The 15572-nt window shown below is 40.4% G+C and overlaps 1 protein-coding gene and 1 long non-coding RNA gene across 2 annotated transcripts; both read left to right on the forward strand.

Moving 5' to 3' along the window:
* Nucleotides 1-1161: 1161 nt before the first annotated feature.
* Nucleotides 1162-1975, forward strand: LOC111865965. The gene is made up of 2 exons (XR_002843069.1): nt 1162-1200; nt 1608-1975. It is a non-coding gene; the product is annotated as an uncharacterized LOC111865965 (long non-coding RNA).
* A 7584-nt stretch (nt 1976-9559) lies between these two features.
* LOC111865964 lies at nt 9560-11275 on the forward strand. Its single transcript, XM_023854408.1, has 2 exons — nt 9560-9741; nt 10852-11275. Exons 1-2 carry the CDS (start codon nt 9560-9562, stop codon nt 11273-11275), a joined length of 606 nt encoding a protein of 201 aa, XP_023710176.1.
* The last annotated feature ends 4297 nt before the right edge of the window (nt 11276-15572 follow it).

Genomic DNA, 15572 nt, shown 5'->3' on the forward strand with positions numbered 1-15572 from the left:
TACGTTATCTGTGCTCTTCTGCCATTGCATGTTATTAAATTCGTTGATCAGCTAGTTACAGATTTATATATTGCTTGGATTGAGTATATTGAGATAACTGTTATGGATTGGTCAGATGAATACAAACTACGCTATATTGGACATTGCATGCGGTAGCGTAGTTGGTTGAGGCACTATGCTACAAGCCGGAAGGTCGCGGGTTCAAGTCCCGATGAAGTGATTGGATTTTTTTTCAATCGACCTAATCCTTCCTGCCGCACTATGGCCCTGGGGTCGACTCAGCCTCTAACAGATTGAGTACCAGGAATTAATGAAATTATTTTCCTGGGGAGTAAAGTGCGGCCAGCGCATAAGGCTGACAACCTTACCACCATCGTTGAGCCAATTGTCTAGATAATTTGGGACCCTCAGCATCTCACAACCCTATGGGCCTTCGTGGCCTGTTACAGGGATAACTTTACTTTTTTACTTTTACTTTTTATGACACTACAAGCAGAACACATGAACATCCTCCAAACTGTGTACCAGAATGTGGAAAATGTGTTGGGAGCACTGCATTGCTACTCAAGAAATTTATTTTCAAGGGGATAAGTGTGACTGAGCTGTAACCCTGAAAATAAAGTTATTAATAGTTATTAATAGTTATTAAGTCTGAAAACCTTGAATGATATATCCATGTAAACCAGATATTTCTAACCTGTAGAATGCAATGTCTAATTTTGTATAAATCATGGACCTACCATTTTTACTTTGAACATTAATGGCATCTTAACCCTGTCATATATTTATTATCATATTTTCCAAAGACTCTCGCTCCTATTCTTACCTCTTCACAAGGACAGAAGTGATATTTGCTGTAGCCGACATACCTAAATCTTATGAACTCAAAACATCCTCATGGTAAAACAGGTGACCCTGGGCCATGTCACTGATGGCAGTCATAAATGAAAACAGAAACTGAAAAGTACACTGTACCAGAAACATTTGCTTTTTGTCAAGTTTTCTTTGAATAATCTGTCCTGAAATAATAGAGTGCTCATTTATTATGAAAATCTTCAAAATATATTTTCCCACTGACGAATTTTCTATTATTTATCACTGTAATTCTCTGCAGGCTGGTCACGGTAGCCAAGCAGTCTAAGGCATGTACCCTCTTCGCTTGCTTGGAAACTGGGATCGTGGATTCGAATCCCACTCAGGGTATGGATGTTTAGTTTGTGTGTGTGCGTTTTTCTGTGTTTGTGTACAGGTAGAGGCCTTGTGATGGCTGATCACCCGCCCAAGTAGTCCTACCGATTGTGTAAGATCTAGAAAAACCGAAGTGAACGGAGAAGTTCATGGAGGTAGGCCTAGGCCCACTGGGGCTGTAGTGCCAAGGGGAAAAAATTGTGTGCAGTGACTGCTTTATGAATTAAATGGTTGCACTACAGAAACTAGTTATGACTACCCAGGAAACAAACTACAGGCACAAAGGAATGCAGAATAATATAGAAAAGGAGTTTGTATACAGGAAAAATGACTTATTTCTTGACAAAATAACACAACTGTAATTCTCTACAAATACAAAACCTATTAACATTCATCAACCATGTGCTGCATTGTTACAGGCTGGATATGCTGACTTAGAACTGCGTATTACAGCTACAGATAACAGTGACTATATTCCTGTCAACACAACACTATTTCCAACAGGTGGAGTTGCTGCCTACAACATGCTTCAGCATATGTGTGTCACCTTCAAGTCTGGTACAGAAAACTGGATTACCCAGTAGGAGAAACTGTGAAACCACCAAAACCACATCCTACTCTGTACAAACAGCAGTGACAACAAGAACTCTGCCCAAGCCATCCCAGGAAGAACAGCAGAATAAGGAAACATGGAGTGGACGGATAGTGTGCTTCAGTGCCACATATTCTTATAAAACATTCACTAGTAACCACTGAACAAAATAACCACAATGTTAAAAAAAGAGAATAAACCAACCCATTGTAGTATATAATATACAGTGTATAACACTATGGTGGAGCCAGTCGGCTTATATTAAAATTTACGATGACTTATTATAGAATAATTTAAACTAAAAAATAGACCTGAAAATAGGCCTTGCCATAGCTCAAGCAGTTAGTCACTGGCTAGCTGCCTCCGAAGTCTAGAGGTAACGTTCCCACCTCATGACTCGTAGTACGCGGGTTCAAATACCCGGCGGATGTCGTCGAATTTTTAAAAGCGGAAAAATTCTGGGAACAAGTTTTCCGGGAGGGACCTTAAGCCGTGGGTCCCGTGTCATAGCTTTACGGCACGTAAAAGAACCTCATATCTTCAAAGGAGGTCACTGAGCCAAATTAACGGACGTTTCCCGCTTAACAGCAGTCTCTAATACCTCCGGTAGATGGGGGAAGCATTATAGACACCTCTCAGCTAGTAGAGCCGGTCTCGCTGGCTGGGCGGGACTTATGGTAAGCACCAGTACCGGTAGGATATAGAGACTGGTAGAAATCATAGAGGGAAGCACAATGGACCAATACAGGTCTCAGTGCGTGGGGAAACCCACCCTCTCCAATAACTAACTAACTAGTCACTGGCTTCTCACCGCGGCAGCCCAGGGTCAATACCAGGTCTGGTAAAGTGGGATTTGTGGTGGACGAAGTGGCACTGGGGCAGGTTTTCTCTGAGTACTTCGGTTTCCCCTGCCAATCTTCATTCCACCAAATTCCCCATCATCATAATCACCCGGGGAAGGCTACATTAAGCCAATCAGTGGCCGCTGTGCCGAGTGGACCCAACTGGACTCCACCCCCCACTAAGCAAATTTAAAAAAAAATTTAGACTTGAAGATGGCAAATGTGTGCCGAAACATGTTGTCCTGGAGAGTGACTCCACCTGCTGGAAATAGTGTTTTGTCAACAGAAATATAATTAATATCGTCTAGTGATTTACATAGCAGGATGCCACAAAATATGAATATTACAACACCAAAACGCCAATTATTATAACAGGTATGGCACTGAGAGTTCATCCACTGCTCTACACAAATTTCCATTCAACTTTCCAGCTGTGAAATATCTATAAACGTGGCCCCAGGAGGGTAATCATTAGACAGAAAGGTTCATGCTCCAGTCCTGTCCTTTTCTGATTACTCTGTCAATATAATATTTGCACTTCATTGTCCCAAGACAACAGCCTCTTAATGACTTACAAGGAAGACCAAAACAAATAAAGGCTTACTCAAATGCTTCTAGCTGGGGGTGGAATGGTGGAGAGTCTGCCACCCTTTGACATTTTATACATGGACACAAAGCACTGCAGCTACTTGATACAGAACTTCGCATATCTCTTTGGGGTTAGGTTATGGGCAGAAGTTTCAAATACAGACACGTACCGGTGTAATCTCACAAGAGTGATACACATACTTTATTACTCTCAAGAGAATATATTTTATTCCATTTCATAATGTTACTTCTTTTGAGGAATAAGAAAGGTACTGAATAGGAGCCAATTTTGAGGAGGACCTAAAAACCAGTCTCATCTGACAATAACAGTAACTCAAGCGAAAAAATCAGATAAAATTTGGTCAAACTACAACCAGTATTCAGACATACTTGACAAGGATAGGAAACACAACTGCACGAGAAATGCACATCTTTTTGGCTACAGTGAAATAAACAGAACAAGACGTCAAAGACATTCAAAAACATTTATGGTCCACTCCTGAAGATGAATGGTTCTACATATGTTTTTAGAGTAATCTGATGAAAGAAACTGGTTTCTCATTTTGCAACAATACAAACATGCTAATATGACAGAAACTACGACATACACTGCGTAACCAGAAGTAACGCCAGTAACCTCAATGACATCTGTTTTATGAAGAATCCCGTCTTCTGAGATGTGGCACCGTGTACACATAGTATAAACCGATGTTTCGTGGGAATCTACCACCTCCAAAATGTCGGTTTATACTATGTGTACATGTCACCACATCCCACAAGATAGCATTCTTCATAGTCACCACCGTGAAAACCTCAAATCTTACATGTCTATTCTAAATCTGAAAACCCATTGAACTTTTAGCTGTTGAAAACATCACTATCCTCTAATAAAGGAGGGCCATTTAAAAAAAAATTCACCAAACACAAATGTTCTTACCGAATATGTTTCAAATGACAAGCAAAATGTAACATGGATGGTGACAGCTACAAATACAACAGCAAAAATTCACACCTGCAGAGGGAAAAGGCACATTACAAACTGGATAATTCTAATTTTTTCCAGATATATTTGATGACATACACAAAACAGCAATCAACTGGACTGACATGAAGACACCAACACTGAGACAGGGTGACACACATGCCAGAGTTGAGCTAACTATACAGAAAATGATTTACAAGACATGTGAGACTGACATGAAGACACCAACACAGACAGCGTGACACACATGCCAGAGTTGAGCTAACTATACAGAAAATGATTTACAAGACATGTGAGACTGACATGAAGACACCAACACTGAGACAGGGTGACACACATGCCAGAGTTGGAGCTAACTATACAGTATATGATTTACAAGACACGTGAAACTGACATGAAGACACCAACACAGACAGGGTGACACACACATGCTAGAGTTGGAGCTAACTATACAGAAAATGATTTACAAGACAGGTGAGACTGACAAACATGTAACGAGCAGGAACATGTAGGAACTTCTGTGATGAATATGGGGAAAATTAAAAAATCTGCTCCTATTCAAGGCATGAATCAACAAAGGGGATAGAATGACTAATATGTAGGTAAGTCAATAAGTAAGTTACAAATGCATATAGAACTTAAATAAGAGTACTGATTTGAAAAATGCTTTTATTTTTCAACATAATCTCCCTGTACATTGAGGCACTTGTCCCATCATTTCACAAGCCCCTGAAAACCAGCAGCATAAAATTCTTTGGGCTGCCGTTGGAACCACACAGCATGGCCTACCTCATAATGCATAACAGGTTGCATACTTCAGTTGAATGGCGTTAAGAACTTTCCTGAGGTTGTTACAGTAGGAGTCGGAATATACGGTTTGTCCTTGAAGCTGGAATGTGGTGAGCAGTATGCCTTCGTGATCCCATAAGACTGTGAGTATCACTTTCCTGGAGGATGGTGTCACCTTAAACTTTTCTTGGCAGACGTCGCAGGATATTTCCACTGCATTGACGCATGCATTTTCTCGGGCTGGTAATGTCGAACCCAAGACTGTGACAGTTCAGGCTAGCATATTATGTCCTTCATGTTGGTAGCGATTGAGATGGTGTAATGCCAGACCCATCTTTGCATTTTGTGTTGTGGGGTCAGCATGCATGGCACCCATCATGCGCAGACTTTGTGAAAATCTAACCTGTCATGCATTATGAGGTAGGCCATGCTGTGTGAACACACCTGGTTCCAACAGCAGCCCAAAGAATTTTATGCTGATGGTTTTCAGGGGCTTGTGAAACGATGGGGCAAGTGCCTCAATGTATGGGGAGATTTTGTTGAGAAAAAAAGCATTTTTCAAATCAATACTCTTATTTAAGTGCTATATCCATTTGTAACTTACTTATTCACTTGACCTTGTAGCTGTTCACTTTGAGAATATTCAGCACTATACACCGTGTACCTATTGTTTTGGCCCACTTTAGGTGAAAGGAAAATTCTCCATTCCTGTCTTGCCATCATTTGCTTCCTGGGTCAGCTTGGTATCCTCTGCCTGCACATACTCAATATGCACACCCCTACATTAATAACTCTAAAGAAGGACTAAGAAATATATTGAACTTTGTCAAAACAAATTCTCATACAAACATTGTTTTGTTAGCTGTACCGCATAGATACAATTTGGAAAGTTGGGCATGTGTAAACGTTGAGATAAGAGTTTACAATGGGAAATTAGAGAAATGTATCAAATGTTTCAAACATGTTACATTACTAAACCATGATCTAAATAGAGCGCTCTATACAAGACAAGGGCTCCATTTCAATAAAACTTGGAAAAATGTACTGATAGGAATATTGCTCTAACTTGTTCTGAAACCTTCCACAGAGATATGAAACCAATTTCATTGGCTTGGAAGGAAAATAATAATAATTCTGATAATGAGACCCACAATCCTTCTGTCATAAATAATCATTCTTGTGAAAATTACTCAAGGGAGGCAAGTAAATCACAAACTACTAAGCCACTATGAAAATTGAGTAGATTAAAAAACCTCTACTAAACAGAATGATTCTTATGGTGACGTCTGAAAGTAGGAGAGAAGCAAATCAATATTCATAAGGAAAATTTTAATAATAATGGTTTTAAAATTTACCATCAAAATATTTGTGGCCTCTTAAATAAGTCCAGTGAAATTTATCCTCACCTACATCCATAATTTCCGCAAATACTCTGTTTTACAGAACATCATTTAAAATATTCACAAACTGAAAATTTGACTATAACTAATTAGAAATTAGGCACTAGTTATTGTAGGGAGCCTTTCATTATGGGAGATGTTTATATATATTGTAACGTGTTTAGTTACTGAAGACGCCGTTCGGATTGTTAATTGGTTTATTTAACAACTTATCACAAACTATCCTGATTATCACACGCGTCCGGTTCTTCTTTCCGCGACTGCTGCTAGATTCCAACTGTGTCACTTCTGATCACACACTAACTTCTTATCACACACTAACTCTTTCACTGCTAACTTGAGAACTACTTCACTGCTTACTGGTACACTTTAACTGCCCTCAGCTGCTGTATAGTTCCCTTATATAGTCGCAGCGCCCGCCTGTTACGCAATGGGTACCGCTGTTGCCTGTTACCCATGTCACAGCTGCGTTGCCTGTTACGTCACCGCGGGGTCTTGACTCGCCTATTACCATAATAACGAGAGTGCTACGATGCCACCACGTACCACCGGGGACGGAAGGGTCCTCCGTTGCGCAATATGTATGTAACTCATTCGATTTTGAAGGTATTAATATCAGAGAGACAAAGATATGGAGGCATGTGCTGTAAAATGCAAATTTTATATTGTCACGTGTTTTGTGTGTCCGAGACAAATAAATATATGTGGGTCTCGGATTCAGTAGAACCTTTATTGTTCTTCACTTATACAACCACACGCTTTACAATCGTTATCACTTGCAGTGTGACAATTACTGCTTACACAATATCTCGGCCAATACTTCTGTAGCTCCAACTATCTTCAGTGGCAGCTTCCCGAAGACTGTCTTCTTCGGCGGTTAATACCAGACTGAGTAATGTATCCTTCGGCATCTATCCAAAGGCTGACTTGACGAATGCATTCGACCCTTTCTATAAACTCGGTCGCTGCCATGCAAACGAGCATTTATTATAACCGTGGAAACTCATTTCTATGCAGTGCTCACTGTTATGCTACGTTCCCACGGGGTGTGGATACGAAAACGTGCAAAGCTTTCGTACTTGCTTTCGTGAATTTGCAGGCGTGAACCTACCAGCCGTGGGTCGTGAGTAGTTCACACTGGCTGAAGTGTCTACAAAGACGTGATTCAGTTGATCGCGGAAAGCCGATCATTAACGAGCTCCTCATAGAAAGTTGTGCTGTTGTGGGTTCAGTTTTTGCTGCTATTTCACCGCAGAGAATGAATCATATGGTGGAAATGAAAGGAAAACGGAAGAAAAGGCGATGATGTGTTAGGAAGTGGATTCTAAATAGGAAATTAGGGCCACACAATTTAGTTGACATGGAACTCAGAAATAGTTACCCTGATGATTTAAAGAACTTACTACGAGTGTCTGAAGACCAATTTGATTTTGTTCTGGAACGCGTTTCACCACTGGTCGCAAAATCAGATACTAATATGAGACAGTCAGTAAGTGCAAAAACAAAACTTCAAGTGACTTTACGATATTTAGCCACAGGAGACCCTTTCAAGAGTCTGAAATTTTTATTTCGTGTTCTAGAAAGTACAATTAGTAAATTCATACCCGAGACCTGCAAAGCTATTCACTAGACACTTAAAGAATTCATAGAGGTAAGCGAAATGTTATAAGTACAATTTTTTTTAATAAGTCATTTATGACAGCTACTTACTATAGGATTCTGACGATGGTGTATAACACACTGATATATTGGGTTTTCGGACTTTATCCTTCATCCTGATTTTTAAAATAACTAATAAAAACACGATGTTTCGGAAAGTGGATCTGTTTCCGTCCTCAGGTGAAGGAAAACACATATTCTGTTGGTTCCATTAGAAAGAGCAAGCCTCAATCACTGGACAAACAGATGTCACAAAACATGAAGATTATAAACACCTGAGACCAGGCTAAGTCCATGAGAGCTAATAAGAAAAATTATCATAAGAAATTGGTGCAAACACATACAAACGTGAAACTGGGATAGATAGATCTGTAGAAATTTATGCCACGAAACCAAACTCATAACCAAGTCCATGACCCCACGGCATGGAATAGAAAGAAGAACTAGTAACAAAACTTAATAGTGTCTAACTAGCGTCAACAATGGCCTAAATCACGTCTATCTAATTTAGAACTCAATAGAAATGAATAAAAGCATATGTCACGTCATACAGATCTTCTATGTGAATTGGTGACTTCATTGCTGATAATGGGGATCCAAATGGGAGAAAAGTCCAAACTGGGTTGGCTAATTGGGTTGGCCGAGCATGCCATATGGGCCGCTTCCTTGTATTTCCTCTACCTGATGTGGCTTTCAATATCCAAAATCTTAGCTTCATCCCAGCCTTATTTCCCTCTTCATAGGTATGTTGGGCTAGTTTAGATTTTCCTAGAAGACCTTCTTTTAGGTTATGCCTATGTTCCCGGAGCCGCACGGCCAGAGGTCTGCCTGTTTCGCCAATGTAGCTTCTGCCACATTCACAGGGAATGCTATAGACGTACTGTGCCGTCTGTTGCGGATCTCTTTTCGGTCTAGTTTTCATAAGGGAGTTCCTAAGTGTGTGTTTCGTACGGAAGATGGTCCTAATATTATATCGATTACCTATCCGTTTAAACTTTTCAGACACACCCTTCACATATGGAATATAAACAGAACACAGAGGGCTTTCCTCTTTCTTCGGACGACTACTGCCCTTGGAATTAATGACCGAATCAATGAAACCTTTGGGATAACCGTTCAACGGAAGATCGTGTCTCAGGTTGTTAATTTCTCTGACCAAATCTCGTCGATCTTGGCATATGGTAGAGGCTCTGTCGTGGAGACTTTTTATCAAGCCTCTTTTCACATGCGGCGGATGGTTAGAATTGAAGTTGAGGTATTGGCCAGTGTGGGTGTGTTTCCTGTAGACCTGTGTGGCTAGTGCCGTCTTTTCCCTGATGACCAGAACGTCCAGAAATGAGATCGCATTGTTAGACTCAGTTTCCATGGTGAAGCAGATGGAAGGCCTTAAACTGTTGAGGTGGTCGAAGAAAGTCTGTAATCTCTCTGGACCATGAGGCCAGACTACAAAAGTGTCATCCACGTATGGCAGCCACAACGATGGTTTGTACGGAGCTGAGTCAAGAGCTAGTTTTTCAAAATGCTCCATGAAGATGTTGCTAACAATGGGCGAGAGAGAATTTCCCATAGCCATGCCATCTTTCTGTTGGAAGAACTTGTCGTCAACCTGAAAATAGGTGGTTCTCAAACAGACTTCCAGCAGCTCCATGATGGCTTCGACCTGCAAGACAGACTGTTCCGTCACTGTGACATCGTCGTGGAGTTTGTTTTCGATGATTTGTAGGACCTCGTCGACTGGTACATTAGTGAAGAGACTGACAACGTCAAAGCTAACGAGAGTATCTTGAGAATGGAGGTTAACAGTCTTTAATAACTGAACGAAGTCGGCCGAATTCCTAACGAAATTGTCGGATTTACCAGCAAAATGATTCAGTATCTTATGGCTAAAGCCGGCCAGTGCATAGCAAGGAGAACCAATCGAACTTATTATAGGCCTCAGAGGAATACCCGCTTTGTGAATCTTGGGCAGACCATACAGATTTGGAGGTTTGCTGTGGTATGGAGTCAGCCTGTGTTTAAGATCGGTCGGAAGAGTGGTTTTATATTTAAAAAGGAGTTTCTGTACTTTCCTCTCCACCTTAGCTGTATGGTCTTTGGGCAAGGTTTCGTAAACCCCGGACTCTAGCAACGTGTTTAACTTATCCTTGAATTCGGATTCATCCAAAACCACTGTGCAGTTGCCTTTGTCTGCTCGAAGAATCCTAATTTCAGATTTCACGGCTTTCAGTTCTTCGTGGTCATGTTATGTCTGGTGGACTTAGACTTCTCTAGCATGGATCTAACTTTCCACCTGAATTCCATGCCCTTAGTCTGTTGAAGCTTCGAAACAACAGGATGCAAATCTCAGGGTATCATCCCCAAAGCCTTCTCGGTAAAGACGCCCTTCAATAGTCGACGGACTTCCAAAATTGCCTTACGTGCCAGCCAGGCACTTCTTAGGGATAGGTTACACTATCATTGGCCTAAGAAGACTTCCCAACTATATGAAGTCAATCAACTGGAGGAATTTCTCAAGTCATCCGTAAATATTTCCGACCAAAGCCTATCTTTACCGCTGTGGAAAGTTCATTCAAGAAAATCTTCAATAAGCAGAAAGATATTCATATTCGCAAATATTCCCGTCTCAACAGCCAACAGAATAGAGCCCCTTCTACCTCAGCCTCAGCATCTAAGAAATTCATCCTCAATCGATCCAAATATATTTTAAGGGACTCTGAGGAAGCAGTCCTTATGAAGGGTTTGAATTTTTCAGTAACACGTCCACACTCGAACTTGGATATGGCATGTGCGGTGGAGTCTGTTGTTTCGAAGCTTCAGTCTCTTCACTAATGTACCAGTAGACGAGGTCCTAAAAATCATTGAAAACAAACTCCACGACGATGTCACACTGACGGAACGGTCTGTCTTGCAGGTCGAAGCCATCATGGAGCTGCTGGAAGTCTGTTTGAGAACCACCTATTTTCAGGTTGACGACAAGTTCTTCCAACAGAAAGATGGCATGGCTATGGGAAATTCTCTCTCGCCCATTGTTAGCAACATCTTCATGGAGCATTTTGAAAAACTAGCTCTTGACTCAGCTCCGTACAAACCATCGTTGTGGCTGCGATACGTGGATGACACTTTTGTAGTCTGGCCTCATGGTCCAGAGAGATTACAGACTTTCTTCGACCACCTCAACAGTTTAAGGCCTTCCATCTGCTTCACCATGGAAACTGAGTCTAACAATGCGATCTAATTTCTGGACGTTTTGGTAATCCCCGAAAAGACGGCACTAGCCACACAGGTCTACAGGAAACCCACCCACACTGGCCAATATCTCAACTTCAATTCTAACCATCCGCCGCATGTAAAAGGGGTCTTGATAAAAAGTCTCCACGACAGAGCCTCTACCATATACCAAGATCGACGAGATTTGGTCAGAGAAATTAACAACCTGAGACACGATCTTCCGTTGAACGGTTATCCCAAAGGTTTCATTGACTCGGTCATTAATTCCACGGGCAGTAGTCGTCCGAAGAAAGAGGAAAGCCCTCTGTGTTCTGTTTATATTCCATATGTGAAGGGTGTGTCTGAAAAGTTTAAACGGATAGGTATTCGATATAATATTAGGACCATCTTCCGTACGAAACACACACTTAGGAACTCCCTTATGAAAACTAGACCGAAAAGAGATCCGCAACAGACGGTACAGTACGTCTATAGCATTCCCTGTGAATGTGGCAGAAGCTACATTGGCGAAAGAGGCAGACCTCTGGCCGTGCGGCTCCGGGAACATAGGCAAAACCTAAAAGAAAGTCTTCTAGAAAAATCTAAACTAGCCCAACATGCCTATGAAGAGGGACATAGGGCTGGGATGAAGCTAAGATTTTGGATATTGAAAGCCACATCAGGTATAGGAAATACAAGGAAGCGGCCCATATGGCATGCTCGGCCAACCCAATTAGCCAACCCAGTTTGGACTTTTCTCCCATTTGGATCCCCATTATCAGCAATGAAGTCACCAATTCACATAGAAGATCTGTATGAGGTGATATATGCTTTTATTCATTTCTATTAAGTTCTAAATTAGATAGAAGTGATTTAGGCCATTGTTGACGCTAGTTAGACACTATTAGTTTTTGTTACTAGTTTTTCTTTCTATTCCATGCCGTGGGGTCATGGACTTGGTTATGAGTTTGGTTTCGTGGCATAAATTTCTACAGATCTATCTATCCCAGTTCCACGCTTGTATGTGTTTGCACCAATTTCTTATGATAATTTTTCTTATTAGCTCTCATGGACTTAGCCTGGTCTCAGGTGTTTATAATCTTCATGTTTTGTGACATCGGTTTGTCCAGTGTTTGAAGCTAGCTCTTTCTAATGGAAACAACAGAATATGAGTTTTCCTTCACCTGGGAATTGAAACAGATCCAGTTTCCAAAACGTAGTGTTGTTATTAGTTAACTTAAAAACCAGTACGAAGGATAAAGTCCGAAGACCCAATTTATCAATTTATTACAGCTGTTTTGTAACAAATCGTTTATTCCAGCAAACCCATTTTTTAGTAGGTAGGTACTTTATTATAGCTACAATAATTATTACAGTAACATTTTATTATAACTAACATGAGGATATTTTTTGTGTTCTGATTAGTAACAATAGCTCATCATAACTGCGTAAAGAAGAAATCATCAGAAATTCCAGTCATACTTGACTCTCTACTTGTATTTAATGTTGACTGGTTGGTGGGCACATAGCGTTAACTAGTAGAGAAGCAATGTTCTCTTGCAGTCTGATAGCGGTTGGAGGTCCAATCTGGCGTAACATGGACACAACATATTTCCCGAAAGAGTCATATGTGTCATCTTTCGTTATTTGTGCAGCACGATTAGAAATATCTTGTAATTTTCAATGGCACCTGACATAAAATCAATTTGGTGGTCATGTAAAGGTTGTTTATTTGAGGATGACTGCCGGGGTTCTGTTGAAAGCATTTTTCGCTTGCGAATTGGCACTAAAGTCTCAGTTTCTTCTGTGGTGTGGGATGGTCCTGGAACCGTCTCATTGAAATCGTCAATAGGCCTTTGATGTTGGGGTGGAGATTGCGACGGCTCCACTTCTTATTGTTGTACTTGTGACTCTGTTGTGGTGTTGGTTGGTAACTCCTGCAATCAAAACATGAAATATTTTGTTTCAGGTGCCGGCAACATCAGATGATTGGAAATATGTTGAATATGGATTTAGAAATTGATGGAATTTTGCAGGCTGTGTAGCAGCTCTGGACGCAAAACACATTATCATACGTGCCCCTCCTGCTAATGGATCCGATTTTTACAAGTATAAAAATAGTTTCAGTATTGTATTAATGGCTTTAGCTGACTCCGATTATTGTTTACTGTATGTTGACGTTGGCGCTAAAGGAAGAGGTTCTGATGGAGGAGTATTTCAAAACAGCTCTTTATACAACGCTTTAGAGACAAACAGCTTACCAATACCAACTGATTTCGTAATTGTAGGGGACGATGCGTTTCCGTTAAAGACGTATTTGATGAAACCGTACAGGCGACGTAACTTGTCCGAAGAAGAAAAAATTTACAACTATCGACTTTCAAGGGCTCGAAGAGTGATAGAAAATACTTTCGGCATACTTGTGAGTAAATTCAGAGTGTTTGAAAAACCAATATCTTTAAAATTAGAATCGGTGGACAAGGTAGTGCTCGCCTGCTGCACGTTGCATAATTGGCTGAGGAAAGCAAATCCCACCTACATCTCAAGCGGTTTAATTGATTACGGAGATGAAAACCATCGTATTGTCCCCGGATCCTGGCGTCAGAATCACATTACTGGCTTAAGGAACATTCCGTCAAGTCCTCACAGAAATCCACAACAACTTCGGGATAAATACCGCGATTACTTTAATAACGTTGGAGCTGTGCCCTGGCAAACAGCACTACTCAATGATGTGCCAAATGCCGCACTGTAGAGCACATCCGTCTCAAAAAGTCATACCCAGTTAACAGGTTAATTACAATACCACTTTTTAAAATAATTAATAGATTTATCTTACAACTAAATATACCTAATAACTATATTATATACTATTATTTTTTTAGTCATAATATATATTTTTAATTTTTTTAATAGGATTTTTTATAATACGTACCATTTTGTGATCCTAAATAAAAAAAAAGTAGTTCGAAAATATAGGAAGTACATAATTTAAAAAAAAAATNAACATAATTTAAAAATATATATTACCTTTTATTGCACTTACCAAATTTGATTGTGTGACTCGTTGCTGAACAAATGGGCTAATGAAAGAATACATTTGGTGAAACCAGAAGACTTTTTGTACGTAAATGTTATCAGTGCCGGTTCCTGACCGCTCACTATCGGCTATCTTCTTCAACTCCTGACAATAACTACTCCTCAAATTTTTAATTTTGCCATCACCTCCTTTGGTCCAAAGCCAGGAATTGCGAGCGCACTGGAAATTATCTTCGCCGCTGCCATTATCACGTCTCTGTGTTATATAGGCAGTATAACACACGCAGTCACAGGAGCAAGACACAACACAAAGCACAATACACACACGAAAGTAGAAAGAGTGCCCCGACAGAAGAGGATAGGTGTGAGTCGCGTAGTGAGATACGACATCATTATCATCATCAGTAATCTGTCAAGACGATAGGTCCACAGTCTCTTTCAAAACAATTCCTCCACTTAATGCGATCTAGAGCTTTCTCCTTCAAATGACAATATCCTATTCTGTCCCCAAGTTCATCCAGCATCTTCTTACGTCTTCTTCCTCGTCTTCTTGTCACTTCTATCCGCCCATTTATCTTTCCTTTGATAGCTTCTTTTAGAAGGCAGTTTCTGCGTAAAATATGACCAATCCAATTAGCCTTCCGTTCTCTTATTTCATGTAGGATAATCCTCTGCTCACTGACTCTAATTAACACTTCTTCATTTCTCACATAATCGGTCCAAATGATCTTCTCCATTCTTCTCCAACACTACATTTCGAAACTTTCCAGATGTTTCTGATCTACTGCCCTAAGTTACCATGTTTCAGCCCCATACAGAGCTATGCTCCAAATGTAGCATTTCACTAGTTTCTTCCTCAAATTTAAGTCCAATTTGCTGGTAAAAAGATTCTTCTTCTTGCTAAATGCAGCTTTTGCCATGGCAATCCTGGAATTAGTTTCACAAGTACATCTTCCATCATCTGTCAACAGGCTACCCAAATATTTAAAACATTTCACATTCTCCACTTGTTTTTGGTCTATCTTTATTGTGACTGGGGTTGGTTGTCTCGAAATTTTCATTACTTTTCTTTTCTCCACATTCATTTCCATGCCATAGCACCTTCCAATTTCAATTAGTCTATCAATCATGCCCTGTAGCACAGTTTCTTCCTTAGCCATTAACACAAGGTCATCTGCATATTTCACAGTTTGAAAAATTTGCCCTCCTACTTTGAAGTCACCTAGCCCATCCAGAGCTTTCATGGTAAGGCATTCGCTTTACAAGTTGAACAGAATTGGTGATAA

This window comes from Cryptotermes secundus, unplaced genomic scaffold (genome assembly GCF_002891405.2).
Source record: "Cryptotermes secundus unplaced genomic scaffold, Csec_1.0 scaffold4011, whole genome shotgun sequence".
NCBI classification, from domain to species: Eukaryota; Metazoa; Arthropoda; class Insecta; order Blattodea; family Kalotermitidae; genus Cryptotermes; species Cryptotermes secundus.

Excerpts from the sequence above, each read along its gene's own strand:
- LOC111865964 (XM_023854408.1), top strand. The coding sequence starts at position 9,560 with ATGCTCCATGAAGATGTTGCTAACAATGGGCGAGAGAGAATTTCCCAT. Across the intron at positions 9,742-10,851 it reads CACTGTGACATCGTCGTGGA|CTTCAGTCTCTTCACTAATG; the intron begins GTTTGTTTTCGA and ends GTTGTTTCGAAG.